Here is a 16,677-nt window from a genome sequence, read left to right as displayed (position 1 = left end):
TGCTTCTCTGAGGCAACAGATGAAACTGGTTGCATCATGTGAGGCGGAATTCAAGTTACTGAGGAAAAATGAGGTGTGAGTCACCTGAATGAAATCTTCTGTTAGGCTCTGCTGGCACTTCAGAATTGAGGTTTTGGGCTTGATTTTGTTTTGGAGCTGTGCTCTTTGCAACATAATTTAACACTTCCCAAGTTTTGTGCAAGCAGTGCTGGATGGAAATAATTTTCATATTGCACTGAGATAAAAACAATTTTTTTAAAGTAAAACAAATAATGAGAAATATATTACAAAATAGCAGACATCCAGGGAAGGGATCTCTATTCAGACTGCTGCTTTGTTCGCTTTTCTTACCAATTGTTGAGTTTGTCTCAATCAGTCTCCCGTTGCAGCTGCTCCACTTTGCTAAAAGCCTTCTAAATTCAAGACTAAACGTGTTCAGTACCTGTAGATACCCACTCTTTCCCTTGCTCTTCAACTGAAATATCTTTTTTAAATTGCCTTTTTTTTAGTGACACATAGCTTCTCTTCTCCCCTCCTTCTTCAGCCTTTATCATAGAATTATAGAATCAGTAAGGTTGGAAGGGACCTCTGGAGATCATCTAGTCCAACCTCCCTGCTCAGCAGGGTCACCTAGAGCATGTTAGACAGGGTTGCATCCAGGCAGGCCTTGAATATCTCCAGAGAAGGAGACTCCACAACCTCTCTGGGCAACCTGGTCCAGTGCTCTGTCACTCTTACAGTGAAGAAATTCCCCCCTCATGGTCAGGTGGAACTGCCTGTGGTGCACAAGGCTCTCCTCTCTCTTCTGCAGTATAGGCAGACCCTCTATTTTAATGCCCCTTTTGGGCATACACTCCAAGTTTTAATTCCTCTCCAAACACCAGTTTAAGAACTGATCCTTATTATTCCTGACAGGGTCACACAAACGTCTCATATAAAGGCATTAAAGCTTGCTTTCTCCAGCAAAAGCTTCCTCATATATCCTAGGATTGCATTTGCTTTTCCTTGCCATTTTACATCAGTGACTCAGAATGGTCTTTCTTCTCTGTTTCTGATTAATGTATCCTGAAGTTAGCAACACTATAAGAAGAGCTACTTGACATACGTGGGGGACACTGCAGATATTAGAATCTGCCACAGTGGAACAGTAATTAGGCTCCTTGCCTAAAGGAGAAGGCAGCATACCTACCTTCCGCATGTTCTCCTTTGACAGTCTCCCTGTATCCATGGCCCTGTTCATGCTGCAGTGGTAGTGGTCATTATTTCTTGAGTAGACTTTGTAGATCTCAACAGATCTTTTCCTTCCATGAATACACTGAAAGCTCTTTTCTTTCTATTTCCTATCATTTTGTACACACAGATTTATCCTTTTTCCTCTAGCCTTTGATGTTCTTGCCTTCTGAGAAGAATGTAGTCATTCACAAGGTTTTAACTACTCAAGGCCATAAACGCTGCGTTTTAAACTGTTACCCTTGAAGTCTTTGAACTACCTCCAACTCAGCATTAATTTTCCTGGGTTACTCGCCTTGAGTTAATTAGTTCTCTGTACTGTCTGCCCACTGTCTTTGATTTGTTTTATAGCTTTCCTTACTTGCACAGAAAAAGATTTCTTCTTTTTGCATGTGAGTGAAGTGAAATAATGGTCTTCAGTATTTTGCAAGATTATTAATTCGGGAAGTTGAAAATCATATTGTCATTCTCTATGGGGAAACCTATTATTATATCACTATTAAGTACTGATTAAATATACATTGTACTTGTATAAATATATTATCCTAATAGTGCTTCTATGATCTCATAATACTTCAGGATCATTCCAAAACTAATACATATAGAAAATCCAATTTTTTTGAATTGCAAATGTACTAATTTTCCTCTATATAGACCATCAGGTAACAGGTATAGAAGGCAGATTGTGGCGCATAGGCCAGATTTTGGATTCCCACTAAGAGCATCATACAAGTTTTAGGCAGTTTCATCTTGATACAGCCAGGATGGTATAATCTATCTATATGCAAGCCCGAATTACTTTAACCGACAGCATGAGTACTGTCTGCATTAAAACCATGGTTATCTAAAGCAAACTTCCATGCACCCACTCTGTATCTTAAAAGTGCCTATTTTTATTAAGCAACTTTTGTAACACATTCTGCTAGAGTCTATGTTGTAAAGAGGATCTGAGCTAGAATTCCTTACATTTCTCTGTACTTCCCAAATAACAGTAGTATAGTGGTATTCTCATTCAAACACAGCTTCATTCCAGTGTGGGGCAGGTATTCGGGTGGAACAATATGATAGTCTTTTTCATTCATCTGTGAAAGATATCCAAAGGACTCACCTCCAAAATCAGTCTCTGACGTGGAAAGAAATTTGGCCATATGGAAGTCTAGAGCATTGATTTTGATGTGATTGGGATTTTAATACTTAAACTTGGTTTGCAGGATCACTAAAATGTATGATACATTAGAACTTGAAGAGAAGCAGTAATAACATGCAACTGGATGCATGTGATTAGTATGTAGAATACAGAAATAAATATCTGTGCATTTATATAGGAGTTGGAGTACAAAACAAAATAATCTCATAAAAATTGCAAGCTAGCAGAGACTGTTTAATGTGGAATAATATCTAGGATCAATTTATATTTACTCTGCCATTTTCAATGAAAGAAAAAATTTTGAATTATTTGAGAAGAGTTACATGGCTTTACATGTATGGTCCACTCCTTTTAACAGGTATGTTTTCAGCTTTTTTTGTGTATTAATGAAGCACAAAATTCTTCAATGCAAGAATATTTTTTCCATTTCTTTTAAGTGATGGAACATAAATGGAAGTTTTTTCCATTTAAAATAATGTACACAGAGTGGGGAAAAAAAGCATTGAATAATACTTAACTTTGAAACATTCATTTTCCCAAAATATTTATGATGTAACAGAGAAGCAACTTAAGGCCTGTGATTTCTTTCTTAAGGCAGAACAGGCTGATAGAAAATGCAGAAATCTGAGAACAAAATCACCCTAAAGGATGGCAGCAGTTGAGTAATACAGACACATGTGAAAAAAAAAGAAAATCTTTAGTCTTTTGTGTAGCTCAATCTTTTTTTTTTCCTTTTTTCCCCACCGCATTGGATAAGAAGGAATTGAGAAAATACTGTATTTATATCTGCATAAAAAATAGACTTGCTGCTGTGCAGAACAAATGAATTTAATATCCCATATTTCTTAAATGTACTGGTGAGGGTCGAGATTAAACAACACAAAAACAGGGAAGCAAGCTGTTCTCTGCAATGCAAAATACAAAATACTCCAGTGAAAGAGTGTGAAAGTGACAAGTGTGCAGAAAATTGTGCAGCGTGTAAGTCTCTAATAGAATTCTATAGACAGTACAGAAAGCATATTTTGCAGAATTTATCCATTTTTGCATGCAGGTTGTGGGTGTTTTCTGTCAGACTGATCTCTTGGTTGAACACTTATTATAACATAGTCTTTATGCTTGGAGCAATAGAAAAGTCCTCATGCAAACAGACCTGCAAGTCCTTTAAAATGGAAAAAAATAGATTAAATTAAATGCCAGTAAGCTACATTTTTTTCCTTGAAGAGGAACTGTGATTGGGAATCATAACAGCCATCTACACATCTTTGTAGAATTAATCCTGCTGGGCAAATACATAATTAAAAAAACCTCACAAATATGATATAAGGTTACTGTTTGCCTATAATAAACTGGAAGCAAAAAAAAAAAAAAAAGAGTGGGAGTTCTGCGAATAGTGTGGAGCTGAAAGTTGGAGTTAAATATCATGACAAATAAAAAACTCCTGAGCTTTACCCTGGTGTTTCTTTAGTCTCTTGCATCCAGGATCACAGACAGTCTGCCTGCTGTCAGTGTTTATTAGAACAGATTCAGGCTTTTAGGGAGACCCAGCATTGGAAAGGATCTTGCTCTTGCTAATAGACTGGTTTCTGAATCTTGGCTCTCTTCACATTTGCTTTCTGATGGAGAGTTAGCCAAAGCCCTCTTTCATCAGATACGGTTGTAAGCTCCAGAGCAGTAGGAGGAACCTGCAGCCCAGCTGCCCCCACTCCTCCTCCGGGACTTGCTGGCAAAAGGGACCAGGGGGAAATGGGCCAGACCAAGCCTTTGAAGCCAGATGGTGTGGTGAGAGAGTTGCTTGGAGGGCCACTGGGGAAGTGGGGAGAGCTTGTCACTGTGTTTCTGAAACATAGCATACAGCCTTGTCCTCGCCCTGCTAGGACGAAATGCAGCTCAGCCGGGGCTGAAGATTTTGTCCAGGCTCTCTGCTGGGCAGCGAGGTCCCTCAGTAAGATCTCAGACCACAGAGCCAGGTACCACAGGGTCAATTAAAAGGACATAGCAAGTCTCTTCATTTCAGATAGTCTTGGAGTTCTTTAATAAATTCTTGCCCTGGGCATGCTTTTCATGTGGAAGGCTTAAACAGTGCTGTCCAGAGCGCTGCATACACCTTTTGTGTGACACAGTTCTTACTTTGTAAATAGCAGTGTAGTATTTTGCAAACAACTGCTCAGTTGCTCTCTCATGTCGAGCAGTTGATATCCAGATGCTTGCAAGTACAATATTGTGTTGACACAAACTAATTATCGGCTATGTGCAACTACTTATACACTTTCACTGTGTTAGTGAGATATGAGGACAGCTCTATTTTCCCTTTAAAAATGCCTATGCATTTACAGGAAGTTTTGACTCAGTGTTGTGAAAATGGATGTTAAAATGTAGCCTAGGTTTCTCCTCCTTTAGAGCATGTAAGGCTACTGCGGAGCGCTACCTGAAACAGAAAGAAAGCATGCTTTGAATTCCTTCAGTGAGTCATCTCTATTTTACTGGTGATTCATTTCTTGAAAGGAGAGCAAGGAGGACCAGGCCTGTTTACATCAAATACGATCTATTTACCTATTTATTTATTTATTTCAGCCCAGAGCATTCTCAGAGCACTTAACTGCTGCAATGTGGCTGGACTGATGGCTGTCCACGTCTGACGCCTACGCTTGACCCCAGTTTGTGCTTGGCACCTATGTGTACAGAAGTGAGCAGAGAAGAAATGCAGAACCTCCATCCATGCAAAGGCCAGGTACAGCTAAACTCTCTTTCAATGAAGCTGGGAAGAGCAGGGAAAGGATTCATACTGCCAGCTTAGGGGTGTGTGTGTGTGTTATGAGCATTCTGGATTTCTGCATCGCTTGAGTACCGCACCCTCCTGCAGCACAACTGGCTGCAGCTAGCACCACAGGAGCTGGGGTGGTTTTCATCTGCCCAGCTAAGGAGCGTTCTGATCTATGTAGCTGTTGGTGCAGGAAGTAGCAATGTAGGAAACTACAGTATCCGGAGAAGGTATTGTTTTCTGGCTGTTTGTTTATGCAAATGTCTTTACTATCATTTAATTTTCATTCTGCATAATATGTCATCTGCATTGTGAAGAAAAGCAAAATCCTTCTTTTAAATGTATAAAATACTGTAATGGCAATTACTTAAACCAGGTGTGTTTATAAATAGCTCAATGCTTGTGCAAAATGTAAGCAAACTGTCATGAACTAGAGCTACAACCATAGGCAGTTGTGGTTTATGTTCTATTTCTTTGACAAACGTGGGGCATAGCACAAAACTGTGTGACACGCTTACTTTCTTTTGAATCTTACCAGCTATAGACATCTATATACTCTATAGACAAAGAAACTCCATTATCTGGACTATGCATGGAGTAATTTTTTTTTTTTTTTTTTTTTTTTTTTTTTTTTTTTTGTTACTCCTGTTGAATCTAGGCAAGACATTTCAGATTAGAACTGTCTTTGGATTATTTGCTATTAGTGATAGGAGAAGGTATGTGTTTTAGCTAGTATTAGTCACAGCCAGGAAGAAATTCTTCTGAGTTCCAGGAGGCAGAATCATTTTTGAAATGCACATTTTTTTGTCACCCAAGATAAGTTAATCTTGTATCAGCAATAAATGCTTTCCTAAATTAAAAACATTTATTGGTCAGATTGCTAAATGCATTCTGGCCATCCATTTAAGCAGCAGTGCAATTAGGGCAAGGATGATTTTTTTTTTTAAATCAGAACTTCATAAAACCATCAATTTTTTAATTCAAAAATTAAATGTCTTTTTTAGCAGGAATATGAAAAACAACTTTTTCTTTTCAAGATCTATCACTGCCAGCACTACCAATTTTGTCAATTTGCAGCCAGTTTTAATGTCCTGACTGTGCTTTTGTGAATAAGCTGATGTTGCACCGGAACAAAAGGCTATACCTTTCTAACCAGTCTTGAAAAATCATCCCTCAGTAATCCTTTTTTTTCCTGTGCTATATTCCATTTAATTTTCTGCTTGCTTTTACTATTCTTTCATACTACTGACTCTTAAAAAGCAGAATTTAGACAATTAATTAAATAAACATACAAGTATCCCAGTACAGTTGGGTCATCTGTCTACAGACTGTATTACAGGGATGGGGAAAGGTGTGCAGAAGCACATCCTCTCGGAAGTGTTCCAGGGCCTTGAGGCTTAGGCAAGTCTGCTCTTCATTGACAAATCAGTGTGCATTGAGCATCATTGTCAAGGAAAAGCTACTCCAGAAAAACAGTGCAAGCCTCCCTACTCCTGATAGATTTTGGTCAGTCTGTCTGTAGATCTCAGTGTGTTTCGAGAAGCCTTAAAATCCCAATGTCATTTTTAAGGTTAAAATTTAGGGGAAGTGTAACCCTGGTGGGGGGGAGGACACTGATTAATATATAAGCTAGAAAATTGGGGAAAGCTCATTTCAATTTCCTGTTCTGCTAAACTTTTAGGTGAATTTAGGAAAGTAACTTAAGGATGGCTATGCACCATTGAAATAAAGCTGGTACTGACTATTTATATCAGTAGGTGCTCAGTCAGTACCCTAATGGAAGTCAGTATTACAGTTAGACATTTAAAATGACTACAATATCTCTTCCCAGTCCTGGAGTGTCATAGGTAGAGGAAATACCCAAGAGACTTTAAGTTGCTCAAGCACTGCAGTAGAGGGTCGCGCTTAAGACCATAAGATTTTGCTTGCTAGCATTAGCATCTATTGCTAAATAGTGTATTTCAAAATAATTTCACCTTACTGAGGGATCTGTGGCACTATTTTGCAGAAAAATGGAGGCTGAGGGGGTTTTGGACACCTGAGTCCCATGAAGCCTACTTAGCATTTCTTATGAAAATCTTACTTTCTTAGATAAATCTTATTTCCAGAGCCAATGTAATGTGGCTTAACTTTGAGTTGCTCCTGGAAAGAGACAGCTCTTTCTTTCTTTCTTTCCTTTTTTTTTTTTTTTTTTTTTCCCTCCTCAGATTAATATTCATGTGGCTGTGTGATGAATCAGTCTGGGGAAGTGATCCAGCTAAAAACTAATCCCCCTCCTTCTCAACTTCTTATTTTGTCATTATTCACATAAAGAAAATGACATAACTATTCCTTAGATTGTATAGCCAACATACTTGGTAACATCAACCTTTTGATTTTATACATGATTGCTTAACTATTTAATTAATACAGAAATAAATTTTAAAAGGCTAAATAAAATAATCTTTCCAATACTGAATACTATAGTGACTGACAGATTGCTTTTTCAGAGATGAATACATTTATATTTCATTTCATACTAAAAAAAAATCTGTTGTTGTTATATTGCACAGAAAAATGTCTGAAATACCACTTCAATTTTCACATAAATGCATCACTTTACTGAGTCCCAATGACTATTGTTTTCTTCTTACAGCTAAAGAGTGCTGCTGGCCTAGATATAAGAATATAGATTATTCTCAATAATTCTCAGTACAAAATATATGATGACTACCCTAATCTGCCAAAAATTTTGCCTGGAATTAGTATTTTTCCAGAATACACCCTAGCTCAGCATACTCTGTTAAGTACTGTTGACATTACTTGATTATGTCCATGACTGAAAATGTTTACTGCCAGCTCCCTAATGGCACAAATCTGAAATATTGTTTTTGTGCATTTTTTTCTGCCTGAAGGATGGAGTAACTTTGTCATCTAAATGATTCTTTTAAGTAAAATGTTAAAGGAAGCATTCACTTTTGTATTTTGCAATCTTGAAAATGACTGGTCTGAGTTTAACCTCTCCTGTGGTTCTATTACCTGTAAACTGGAAGAAGTGCTTATGAAATGTCATACACCTTTCCTACCCTTCAATTTGTTCTTGCAGTGGAATTCTTTCTAACTTTACAAAAGTATTGTGAAACATCATTTATCAGCATGTGCAAAGCTCTGAGATCCTTGGCAAGAGGGAATAATAGGATTGCAAAGTTCCTCTTTAAAAAATACTTTAAACCTCAAAATAAGGATTAAATTGTAGTTATATATTTCAGCAAATAGAAAAGAAATAAAACCTTTTCAGTAAAACAACTTACATGTACTTGGAAAACAATAATTTATAGACCTGCTATCTTCTAATGGACAGATCCAACTCCCATGCAAATCAATGGCATGACTCCATACCTTCCAGGGCACATCAGGGTTCGGAAGAGTTGCACAACCCAGGTTATGTGTTGGATGCTGCACATGTCTTAGCGCAAACTGGAATTCAGTAATGAGTAACAGCTAGGTTACTCACTAATCAGTTAGCTAACATACCTAGTCTGTGTGAAACCTGAGCCATTCATGCACATAACCTAACACAACAATAAAAACCAACAATACCACAAATCTATCCTCAAATGCTTTCCAGGTCATCAGCAGTGTGGGTTATAAGAGTGGGGGACCATCATAAGAACCTTTTCTCTAGCAATAGTTATACTGCTTCTGATCTCTCATACACTTCTTTGGTTATTTTTCCCTGTGTTCAGCTTCCCTGTGATTTGGGATGCCACATAGAGCTGTTCACATTGTCTGAGAATGTGAATACAGAGTTATTCTCAAATTTATGATACTTCAAGGTATGTGGTTTATCTGAAGTGTGACTTCAATGCATGTAGCTATGGTAAATCTCAAGAATATCACAGGTAAATAATTGTGATTAGAGCCAAAACCCAGCACATTTTGGGGGGAACAGCCTTTGAGCACAAATTCATTAGAAATACATACCTACATGTGGCTTTTGAAGAATGGCAAAATACTATCACAGCAACAAGAAGCCACTGTGACTGTTTTCCTTAAAAACTGAGCTCTTCTATTTTTGATGCAACTCACACAGAAAGATTAGAATCTAGTTTAGATATTATGGTTAATTGAAGTTACTGTTAGGAAGGAATGACACAAATACCAATGAGGAAAAATTTACTCTGCCTCTACCATGGTATGTATTTGACATCAGAATAAATCACCAAGGCTTTACTTCTGATGATTTTTTTCTGCAGATTTGAGATTTGTGATGCCACCTTATTTTAGGATAGATAGTCAAAACTAGTTTCCTTTCCTGAGAGGGCCGATACTGTTTTTAGTATCAGTTGTTAATTCTGCAGAGTCATTTGCAGTTAGGTTCTGCCATTCTTATTGCTAGTATGTGGGGACTTGCAGGCAGCCCCGTGGAAGATTTTCGGTTGACCGTAGGTGTTTGACTGCTCAGGTAATGAAGAATTGTGAGCAGAGGGCATTTCCAAGGCTGCAAAGGAAAGACGAAGGCCTCGTATCTCAGGCGTTTCCTGGATCAGAGGGCTGCTGAATGAGCGTTCTTTGGAGTCTAATTTTGTGTCCAGTGTGGCAACACTGTCATTTCCTACAGTTTGGGCTAGTCATTTTACTGGTCATTTTAGAACACGGAAATCTAGCTTGTTCCCTCTCTCTTCTAGGCCTTAGTACAGGTTATGTAAAAGGCTCAAAGCTGGAAGTAAGATATCGTTTTGACAGCCCGAGCATTTTACTTCCTTCTTTTCGGTCTCACACTTTGCAGCAGAGTCGTTAGAAAACAAGGAAAACAGGGACATCCAGTTGCAAGCAGCAAAAACTAGAAAGTGAGAAACAAAAGAAAAACAGCAGGAAGGGAAATAGAAAAAAAAAAGTTCTAGCTGATTTTATAGTTAGCTGAAAAAAGTGATCTGTTTTTTTCCACCAAGTTTTGGCACACAATTTCACATACTCATGTTAAAACTGGTAATGATTCAGAAGCAAGCTGAACACTTCACCTGAAAACGCAGTAAGCAGGTAGGCCGGTGATGTTAGGATAATTGAAAGCTTTGTTTCTTGCAGTTAACAGCTTAAAAGGAGAAGTGGAATAGATAGAGATTGGCTTAGAAAAAGAAAAAAAAAAAAGAACGGCAGCAATGTTATTGCTGGTGGTATTTAATTATTTTCAAGTTAGCAATGAAAAATGAGGGTAAACTAAATGTAAACCCGCATGTTCAATTCTCAAGCTTGTCATGTTCCACTTGCACTGGAAAACCTAAAATCAATGGCGATGAATATGAGCAGCAGTCCAGCTGCTAACGCACTATCAGAGCAGGACTGCGTATTAGAAACGAGGGCAACGTGATTTAAAAGACAATACAACGCAAAGTGTGCAATCTGGGCAAAAATAAATGAGGTTTGTTTTCCTGGCTGCCTGCATCCTGAGCTCAGTTTAAATGACAGACTTTTCTTCTCTCTGCATTTCAATTAGATTGTGCCAATGGGCACAAGTGGGGAAAGGAATATTAATGACACAGCGTCCGGGTGGTGGTGGGAATTGGGTACTTGCAATTATTCATTGAGCAGGCAAAAAATTAAAAAAAAAAAAAAAAGGAGTAATTGTTTGTTCAGGTTGTGCCATATCAAACACGCACCTGAGGCGATTAAAAGGTTAAAAAGGGCGGCTGGAAATATGACTTATCATGTAGGGCATCTCTCTCCCCGCTGCTTATCGTTCACGCGCAGCCAAAGTTGAGGCTCCTGGCGGGCCGCCCGCCCCGAGCCCCGTTTCCGCGCGTTGTGAACCCAACGCAGCCCCCTCGGCGGGGCGACCGGGCCCCCCGCAACCGCGCAGCCCCCGCCTCCCCCCAGCCCGCGCGCGCCCGCACACGCGCGCGCGCGGTCCCCTCCCCCCCGCGCAGCCGGGCACGCGCGCGCCCGCCGCTCGGCAGCCGCTCCGTCCTGGCCGCGCTCGCCGCCGCCGCCGGCTCTGCCCGCCGCCCCGCGCTTCCCCGCCGCCGCCGCCGCCAACGGCCGCCTCCTGCCCCGCTCGGGACCCGCGCTGCCCCCTTCCCCTCCCCCCCCCCCGCTCCGGCCGCCCGCGGCTCCCAGGTAGGGTCCCCGGCGGTGCCCGGCCGCCCGCCGCGGGCAGCGCGGGGCCGGCGGCGGCGCGGCCCCCCAACGGCCGCCGCGTGGCCCCCAACGGCCGCCGCGCGGCCCCCCAACGGTCGCCGCGTGGCCCCCAGCCGCCGCGAGCAGCGGCCGCCGGAGGCGAGGCTCTGCCCCGGTCCGCAACTTCGCGCCCCCCGGGCGCTGCCGCCGCCGCCGTGCCGAGCGGCTGCCAGACGTGGCCGGCGCTGGACAGCGGCAGGGGTCCGCTTGTGCGGCGGTCCCCTCGCCGCGCCGCTGCAAATGGCAGGATTCCCCCCGCCCCCCGGCTGCGGTGTATCGTAGTGAGAGGAGGAACGGTTAAAACACGATCTTTTTATATATACGGTTTTTTTTTCGTCTTGGGGCTTTCAGCTTACAGAAAAGGAGAGCATCTGATGCATCTGCTCACATGCCACTTCTGATCATACGTTGCCTCCTTGCACAGAGCAGGATCGTTGGGAAAGATGGAGATATCATAAGTTGCTAGTAGTGAAAAGTGCTGCAGAAATCCAGTGGTTTCCCTTCTCCATTGAAGTGACATATTTTTTCCTGGGTTAAGTTGAAAGCAGCGCTTGGCGGAGAGTGACTGTAGCTCAGTGTGGGTTTGTGTTTTTTTTTTGCACCGTTAGGTTTTTCAAAGAGCAGCGATGAAGAGGAAGCTGGCACTCTCGGAGATGCTGTTGGTTCTTCTCATTTTATTGGTGTGGCTGCCAACAAGGTGAGCAGATGTTTAATTTTGTTGTTCTACATAAACATATATGTTATGATCTGCTTAGGGTAAGCTTGTGTGAGAGGTTGTAGTAGTATGTAGTACTGTGATAAAAAACATCTCTTCTGGCTGTTCAAATACAATAAATATTACATAGTTTCTAGAGCAAATGCAGTGGGAGAAGGAACTGAGAGCAATATAAACCAAGTGGCTTGTCCAAATAGCTTTAAACAGTTTGTAGATTGATATTTTATTTCACTATTTGAAGGAAAGCTATGCCTTTAAATGGTTTATTTTAGAATTAGGATCTTAAAGATTTATTAGAGCTACTGTATCACTATCAGCCTATGCCACACGTATATTTCTTCATGCAGATAAAGCAATAGATTGTTGTGAAGTCAAATAGCAAATTGTAATCTTAAAATAATACTGGCATTCTGTTAATACAGCTAGCCTTTCTTTGGTCTTATTTTGGTCAACGTAACAATTCTGAATGATACTTAAGCTTTAAACCTCTAGGTGGAGATAGCATACAACTCCAGAATCTCATATAAGAAGACAATAGCCTCATTTACTAGTCAACTTTTCTTATGTTGTTTAAAGTTCTCTGTTTCTAAAGTGAAAGCATCATAGAAAGTATTTTTAATCATGTAGTTAGTTTTGTGTTGCCCGTAATCCCTAAACGTGCAATTAATTGTAGTTTGTGACTTCTGTTTAGTTACTTTGGCTCACACTGCCCTAGGTCTTGCCCTATCTAATACGGGAAGGGTCTTAAGTCACCCAATTCAAGTTTCCTATGGTTGAAAGTACCTACGTTTATTTTTGTCTGTTTCTTACTGACCAAAATGTTAATGGAAAATGTGTTTCCTATTTCACTCTGTGCCTAACTATGGTGCAGTATTAGTTGAGTCACAGTGGGCCAGATCCTGCAAACCTTACTCGTGTGAGTAATTCCACTGACGTCAAAGGGATTACATGCGCAATTATAAGGGAGTTTATGCCTGAGTAAAGTTTGGAGGATTAGACCCTAATAATGATGTAGTTGTATGAATTATATTTTTAGTGATATCTTGACTTCAAAAATCATTTTATCTCAAAAAGAAGCTTGTAAAATGGCAGAGACTTACAGTACAGGAATATTATTTAAAATAAAAAATGAAACATCCGGTAATTGTAATTATTAGTAAACTCCATAGAAGAGTAAAATCACAGATGACGTTTTGATATTTGCTATATAAGTTATCTGATTTTGACTGATTCTTTGGGATATATAATGGAAATCGCAGACTGCAATGATTTACATTTAAATACTTCCTCCATACTGTTGAATTAGGAACCAACATAAACCCCTATCTTTATTCGTTTTATAACTTACTTTAAAAAATGTCTCTTGAACCTATTTTTGATCTACAGTAGGAAGAAATCATGCACATTTTCAATGTATAGCTAGTCATTCAAAACACCTTGATTAATAGTCCAATTACATATGATAAATACTTCAACATGTCTTATGAGAAATACCAGATGGCTGAAAAAAGCATAAATGATATTGCATGGTAGCATATAATGCTTTGCTTTCTTGATACTAATGTTCTGGTATTAATAAGAGAAACTAATGCATTTCACATGCATGATGCTTAAAAATTGTTAGCTCAGTAATGTTTGTATGTGTAGACTTTGTGCATGGGAATGGTCCCCAGTACACAAAACCTTTGGTTTGGATATCCAGGTCCAGGTGGACTGTTCAGTATAGCTGGCTAGGCAACAGATTCATGTTCCAGTCCTTGGTGTTTTCCAAGGAGATATGACCCATGAAGCCTATAACATATCTTTCTTCACTGGGGAAGTTTTAAACAATTGATGATCTGTATATTCTTCTTGAAGCTTCATTTATGATTTCTTCTATCCAGCTTTTACAAGGTTTGTCTGCATCTAGTGGAATTTGGGTAGTGCTTTTTATAACAAAATACTGATTTAGAAACAGAGGCTATCCAGAGCTATCCTGCAGCTTGCTAATCAGCATCATTGTTCCCACCCACCAAATACTGACATCAGAGGACTCCCTGAGCATGATCGCAGGAGTTTTCCCTCCTGTTAGTAGGTCTGGTCATGTACGTTATATGACCATTGGGTGGAGGCAAATCCACAGGATTTATGCAGAGGAATAGTACACAGAGGATAGAGCTGGAAGGAGACAGTTTTATATGTGGGAACTCAGGTTGTCAGTCTAGGAGTGACATAGTATTGAGGCCTGGAAAGCTCTTTTAGGCTTTTGTAACTGCACGGCTGAATGTGTTAATGGAGCTTGAAGCATCCCTCACTGTGATGCAATGTGGACTGGAAGTAGAGGCTACTGGAAAATTACTACCTAGGAATTTTAAATAGTACATCATAGACTCTTACGTTTCTGAACATGTTAAACATAAATTCTGAATTTGTATACTCCTAACAATACCTTTCATATTAGACGGTGATGTGTTAAATATTCAAGGCTAACCTGCAATGACTGCATGCTGAGTGAATGTAAAGCATATCTAGCACATTGTAAAATATAAAATGTCCATTTAGATCAGTGCTGGCTGACTCGCTGGAAGATGAAGCTAAGAATAACATCACCATCTTTACAAGAATTCTAGACAGACTTCTGGATGGTTATGATAATCGTCTTAGACCTGGATTAGGAGGTAATAAAAGTAATTAAAGATTGTTTTAAAAAATCGGTTCTTAATATTCAGCCTTTCTTATTGATGTAGTGATATTCTTTCTTCATTTTTTTCCCTAACAACTAGTATATATTTTGATAAATTATTTATAACTATATTCACCCAGTTGAATAATTTGAAATTTGAGGAAGATAACATCTGTGAACAGAAAGCAGGCACTTTCACACGTTTATCTTGAGTAAAAAGAAAAAAAAAATCTGGAGATTTAACATAGCAGATGAGAATGAGAACAAAAATAACATCTGAAGCTGTTATACCAGTCAGGGAATTTTGGTTGAGCAAGCAGTGCAGGCTTGATTCTCTGCAATGCGATGAATGTATGTTTTCAGAAATCTACATGTGTGTTTTGTGTATGTTCTAAAATTTGCATTTTGGATTCATTCATTGTCCCAGTAAACTCAATGGGAATGTTATATCTTTGACTTCTTTGGGATTAGGATTTTATTTATAATTTGGATTTTGTTTGTGGATATTTTACACATTTTAAATAGAAATACTGGAGAGCAGAGGTCATTGAACTCTTGTGCCATGTCAGTTGTTTTTCAGAATACCAGTTTTCATGTTCATTTTAAAGCAGTATACTAGTTCATATAAGTATGTAAGCAATAAATTTAAATAATTTGGCTTGGTGTTAGGAGTGTTACTGTGCAGAATGATCTGTATGATATGGGGAGAGGCAGAATATCTGGATTTTGATAATATTTTATCTTATATTATTAATAATCTACCATTTATACTTAATATCTAACATAAATATTTACATATTGATAGTAAAACTATTATTAGTATTATTTTTTGTAATGGTTTTAGTAATTGTAATTTTCAGCCTGGGGACTGTTTCAGCTTGTTGAAACTAAGAGCACTAGGAAATTCTTTAGAACCATTCTGGCTCCTGTTGGTTTCAGTAAGATCAGACCCAAAGCTGTAGATCTGCTCTGACTTCTGTGGAAGTAATTTTAACAATTCCATTTGACCAGATTAAGAATTGGTTAAAGTTCACAGTTTTTAGTCAACACTTCGCCATCCTAACCTGTGGCTCTGCTGCTGTTCTGGGTCTGAAAACCTTGGTTGGCACCTGACACAGCATAAAGTGGGAGTTGGCACAGGCTAGCAACAGCTCTCTCACTACACATTAATTTTAACTTGAAGTATCTTTACCTTTCTGTTTCTGGCCTCTGTACAGTTGAGACTTGTGAAATGTTTTATATAAAAGGGCTGTTTTATTTAGATGATCCATAAAAGGAGACAAATGGTACTGTAGATGGATGTGAGAATCTATATGGTAATGTTTTCATGGAGATTCAATTTCTCTGCCAAATACCTGATTTAAAGAATTTAGATGTAGTGTGAACATGCCTTGCAGGTGACCTGTAGAAATATTTTACAGCATGAAACTCAATATTAATTTGGAGGGCTTTTTTAATCATGTTTTTATTAGAAAAATAATGAAAAGTTTTTTCTTGCTTACAAAAAGGAAAGCCCCATTTAATAAGAGCACTCTGCAGTTCCTTTGCATGTCAAGCCTTCCTTTGAATATTAAAATTAATATTGTTGAGTGCATGAATTTAGAAAACTGTATTTCCCGGTGGATTTTTATTTTATTTTCCAATAATTCAGCTTTAAAATACTTACCTCGTTTTCTGTTTCAAGCCTCCTAGGTAATTAGAATATACTTTGGGAGCATAAAAATTAAAGAATTAACAGCTGTTTGGTATTGGCATACATGGCAATCAACCCATGCAGAACATGTGTGAAATGAAACTGTGTCATGCATATTAAACCGTGATGATTCATGATGCATTAATGTTAATCTACAATAATACTTCAGTTGTCAATGAACAGATTCTGATAGTTTAAAAAAACACTTGTAAAATTCAATTGTGATAACCCGTGATATGAAATGGACCAAACACTTTTGTAGATAATTCTTACTGATTATGGAATTTCTTATTTCAGGAATTTTATTCCTTTTTCTTTG

At 39.0% G+C, this 16,677-nt stretch overlaps 1 protein-coding gene across 1 annotated transcript in view; it reads left to right on the top strand.

Moving 5' to 3' along the window:
- The first annotated feature begins 11,914 nt into the window (after positions 1 to 11,914).
- GABRA2 (gamma-aminobutyric acid type A receptor subunit alpha2) overlaps positions 11,915 to 16,677 on the top strand; it is a 61,821-nt gene continuing 57,058 nt past the window's right edge. The window contains exons 1-2 of the mRNA XM_062574611.1: positions 11,915 to 11,985; positions 14,545 to 14,660. Coding sequence (XP_062430595.1) covers positions 11,915 to 11,985; positions 14,545 to 14,660 — 187 coding nt within the window. The remainder of the gene's footprint in view (positions 11,986 to 14,544; positions 14,661 to 16,677) is intronic.

Source organism: Rhea pennata, chromosome 4, assembly GCF_028389875.1.
Source record: "Rhea pennata isolate bPtePen1 chromosome 4, bPtePen1.pri, whole genome shotgun sequence".
Classification (NCBI taxonomy): domain Eukaryota; kingdom Metazoa; phylum Chordata; class Aves; order Rheiformes; family Rheidae; genus Rhea; species Rhea pennata.
The sequence above is the reverse complement of the archived record's forward strand: the minus strand, read 5'-3'. Positions and strand labels throughout refer to the sequence as shown.